Here is a 3,873-nt window from a genome sequence, read left to right as displayed (position 1 = left end):
CCAAGGAAACAGTTTATCTTTGCCATTATAACTATTGTTCTAGGAAAAAATTCATAGGAGAAAAATGAAAATTCAATGCCTGGTAAGTGGACATTTGCTACAATAGCCCTGACACTGGCTTGCAGTGCTGACTCAGAACTATAATACAGACATATAACATAGCATAGAAATTGTAACCCACCCCAACCCCCAGCTCAAAATGTAAATAGCATGAAGAGGCAAACTGAAAGCAATCATTCATTCCTGTGTACAACTTTAAGGCAGAATTGTCTGCTTACCCAAAAGCAAGATTTTTTTTTAACAGGGAAAATGTCTGTTTTTTAAACTCTCTACAAAGACTGGTTCCTATAATCCTAGCTAAGGAAGGTCAATGAAGAAAGATAACCCCATTATCAATATAACCTACATTTATTAGTCCTTCAGAGCAAATCAAGAAGGATTCCACAACCAATAAAGAAACCCAGCACTGGGTTTGTACAAACACATTAGAACAGACAATGTAACAGAGATAAATTCCCCCAACCCACCCTTGGGTCTCTGGTGTTTTAAAAACCAATCCAAACACTGGACAAACAGTTTGTAAAAATTATGTTTTAGTGTCCATGAACATTTCACCCTCCCTAGTGATGAAGAAGAAACAGGACAGTGGGACTGACGTTCCTCCTTTCACTTCCATGGTTTTGCTAAGCTCTTCAGACACTAGAACAGAAATACAGAAAGGCATGTGTTACCTGACCAACAAGTGTAGGTGGATGTTTGGGTTTATGTGTGTATCAAAACCTTTTGCAAACGTACCATTCCAAGCAGCAAATTCTTTAAAAGTTTAATGTAAACCATTTGGAGTGAAGGGTATTATTTTGCCCAATGAAATCTCTCCCTCACAGTCCAGCTCGCACACTGAGTCAGTTGCAAGATCATGATTTGGGGAAGTTTGGGAAATCTGCGACATCCTGTCAAAAGGACCATCATCATTTCCACTTACAGAGTCAACCACATTAGGGATCATGTTGACATAAGCAGTGGCAATCTCTTTGTGGAATACTGTGTCCTGGTTGTAAGAGATGAGCTCGTTACTAATGTTCACTGTCTCCACTGGGGTTTCAGCACAGAATTGGCTGCACCCCAGAAGGTTGGCAAATACCTTCCGAAAATCAGCATTGAAGGCATAGATGATGGGGTTGAGGGATGAGTTGGCCCATCCAAACCAGACAAAGATGTCAAAGGTTGTCTCACTCACACAGGGGAAGCCAGCTTGGGGGTCCCCAGGGTTGTCACAGAAAGGAACCAAGCAGTTCAGAATGAAGAATGGGAGCCAGCAGCAGACAAAGACCCCCATGATCACAGATAGTGTCTTTAGAACTTTGGTCTCCTTCTTGATGGAAGTCTTGAGGCTGTTATGATGCTGGTAGTCCATTCGGTTGCTCCGGCAGCTCTGAGCATGCTCCGCAGCCCTTTCCAAGGAGGAAATCCTCCGGATCTGCACCTGGGCTATGCGATAAATCCTCGTATAGGTCACAATCATGATGGCCACTGGTATGTAGAAACTGATCAAGGAGGAGGAGATGGCATAAGTCCTGTTGAGACTGGAGTCACAGTTCTCTATCCCTTCAGGCACGAGTTCCTCTGTCTCCTTTCCCCAAGGAGTCTCATTGGTGAAAGTGGATGGAGGAGACTGGTTTCTAGCAAAAGCCTCCTGGTCTTTATGCCAGTTGAGTTGCACAGGGATGAAAGAGATGAGGATGGACAAGGTCCAGGCTGCACTTACCATGATCAAAGCCACCCTTTGGGTCATCTTACGCTCATAGCGAAAAGGGCTGGAGATGGCCCAGTAGCGGTCCACGCTGATGACGCACAGATTCAGGATGGAGGCAGTAGAGCACATGATGTCAAAGGCCACCCAAATATTACAGAAGGCCCCGAAGGGCCAGTAACCGGCCACCTCTGCCACGGCTTTCCAGGGCATGACTAGGAGGGCAACGAAGAGGTCAGAGATGGCCAAAGACACAATGAAGATGTTGGTCATCTTGGAGCGTAGATGTCTGTATCGGATGATGGCCACACACACCAACACATTCCCCAGCAAGGTCCAGAGAATGAGCAGCGACAGGAGGCTGGCAGTGACTATCTGGGCCGGCCCCAGGATCTCCCGGTTGTTCCCACCTGCCCCTTCCGGACCCCAGGCGCCTGCCGGGGGCAGCTGCAGCTGCAAGAGCAGCAGCGGCGGGTACAGGGTCCGGTTCCGTCGGGGTGGTAAAAGCATGGCAGGGACTCCAGGGGCGCCGGGCTCTGGGCAGCAGACACTTCACCCGAATGCCCCTGGCGAGGCCCCATTGGAGTCCCCCACCTCCCCCAGGGCTCGTGCGCTCCGCGGGCAGGTGCCCTCCCTGAGCTGGGAGCCCGACAGCTGCCCGGCGGCTGCTCTGGGGCTTCGGTGCCAAAGCCGCGAGCTAAATCTCTGTGCTGCGCAGCAGCTGTCCGGGCCACCAGGAATCTGGAGCAGAGCTGGGTTTCTGGGCTCCAAGAGCCGGACTCCGAGGCTCGGCAATTTCGTCCTGGCCGCCTCGGCTTGGAGCTCAGAACTCGCCCTCGGTTCAGCTTCTAGGGTCCCGGCACCCTTGGGGAAGGTTAAGTGAAATTGCTAGCCTCGTGGGTTGGCTGGGGAGGGGGGGTCTCCCTGTCCCCCTTGTTCCCAGTCACTGCCCCGCGCGGCGGCTCTCCACTTGTTTCCTACCTTCCCCAGTCCTGGGCTCTGTGAGCGGCAGTGCGCACCTCGAGTCCAGCCTCCGGGCGCCCTTGGCGTTGGCGCTGTCACCTGCCAAAGCGCCCGCTGGCACGGAGGGGCTGCTGCCCCCCAGCTCTCTCTCCTGCCGCCGCCCCGAGACAGGGAGCTCCTTATAGCTGCTGCTGCCGCTGTCTGAGATCGGAAGTGAAGAGGGAAGAAAATGAAGAAGCACCTCTAGCCCGCCTAGCCTGGGAATAAAGCTCTCCTGCCTGCCTGCCTCCTCCTCTCCCTCCTTCCCTTTTTCCCTCCCTCCCTCCCTCCTTCCTTCCCTCCTTCCCCCGGGCCTCTGCTCTCCCCTTTTCTCTTCTCGCCCTCTCCCCGCTCTCCCCGCCCCAGCTATTACCTGTTTCTATCTGGTCTCCTGCCTTCTATCCTTCTGAGTGTCCTCACGTCAGCTACAAATTTTTAAGTCAGCAGTTGATGGCTAAAGGTGAGGACTTCTAAGGTCTGGGAGATGTCCAAAAGCCAGACCACAGGAGCCGTGCCAAGTCGTGCCCGGGAAGAGACCCGGAGACAATTTCCTGCAGCGTTGCCCCCCTGCCTCCTGTCTTGGCTTCTCTGTCCCACCACTCTCCCGGAGCCACGTGGAAGTTCCCGAGCTTGATGCGAGAGTAGTTTAAAAAAAAAAAAAAGGCAAGAAATCAGGTGTGATGAAAGGTGTTTACTATGTAGAGTTGCTTCGTGAGATAGCGGAAAGCCTTAGCTTCAGGGTGAGAAGACCTAGATAGCAACTTGCTAGCCATGAAATCTTGGGGAAGTTTCTTCACCTCTTAAAGCTTCAGTTATCTCACCTGTAAAATGGAGATATAAATAATTGCATTATGTACCTCACAGGCTTCCTGAGAGAACCTTTTATGCGTGAACTATTATGATCCTGGGAGAGAGGATCACTGCCCCCAGCAAGTATCTGATAAGGGAAGGTTTCCCAGATAGCCCTCTTTCTACTCCTAGGACTAAGCTCATTTTTTAAAATAATTTTTCACTGTAAGATTCAAGTCAGCATAAATTCTAGGGCTAGTTTCTAATATTAAATTATGATTCTTAGATGGGTTGACATAGGAAAAGGAGGGGAATAGGGAGCAGAGATGGGA

At 50.7% G+C, this 3,873-nt stretch overlaps 1 protein-coding gene across 1 annotated transcript; it reads right to left on the bottom strand.

Annotated features, from left to right (window-relative positions):
• Nucleotides 1-389: 389 nt before the first annotated feature.
• On the bottom strand, nt 390-2,946 carry DRD5 (dopamine receptor D5). The gene is made up of 2 exons (XM_072620224.1): nt 796-2,946; nt 390-699 (listed from the first exon to the last, which is right to left on the bottom strand). The coding sequence occupies exon 1, from the start codon at nt 2,258-2,260 to the stop codon at nt 824-826; it is 1,437 nt and encodes a 478-aa protein (XP_072476325.1). The 5' UTR covers nt 2,261-2,946; the 3' UTR covers nt 390-699; nt 796-823.
• Between the last annotated feature and the right edge of the window lie 927 nt (nt 2,947-3,873).

This window comes from Notamacropus eugenii, chromosome 6, assembly GCF_028372415.1.
Source record: "Notamacropus eugenii isolate mMacEug1 chromosome 6, mMacEug1.pri_v2, whole genome shotgun sequence".
NCBI lineage: Eukaryota > Metazoa > Chordata > Mammalia > Diprotodontia > Macropodidae > Notamacropus > Notamacropus eugenii.
This window is presented reverse-complemented; position numbering and strand designations above follow the sequence as displayed.

What these genes read in the sequence shown, in the direction of transcription:
- DRD5 (XM_072620224.1), bottom strand. Translation starts at nt 2,260, where the DNA reads ATGCTTTTACCACCCCGACGGAACCGGACCCTGTACCCGCCGCTGCTG.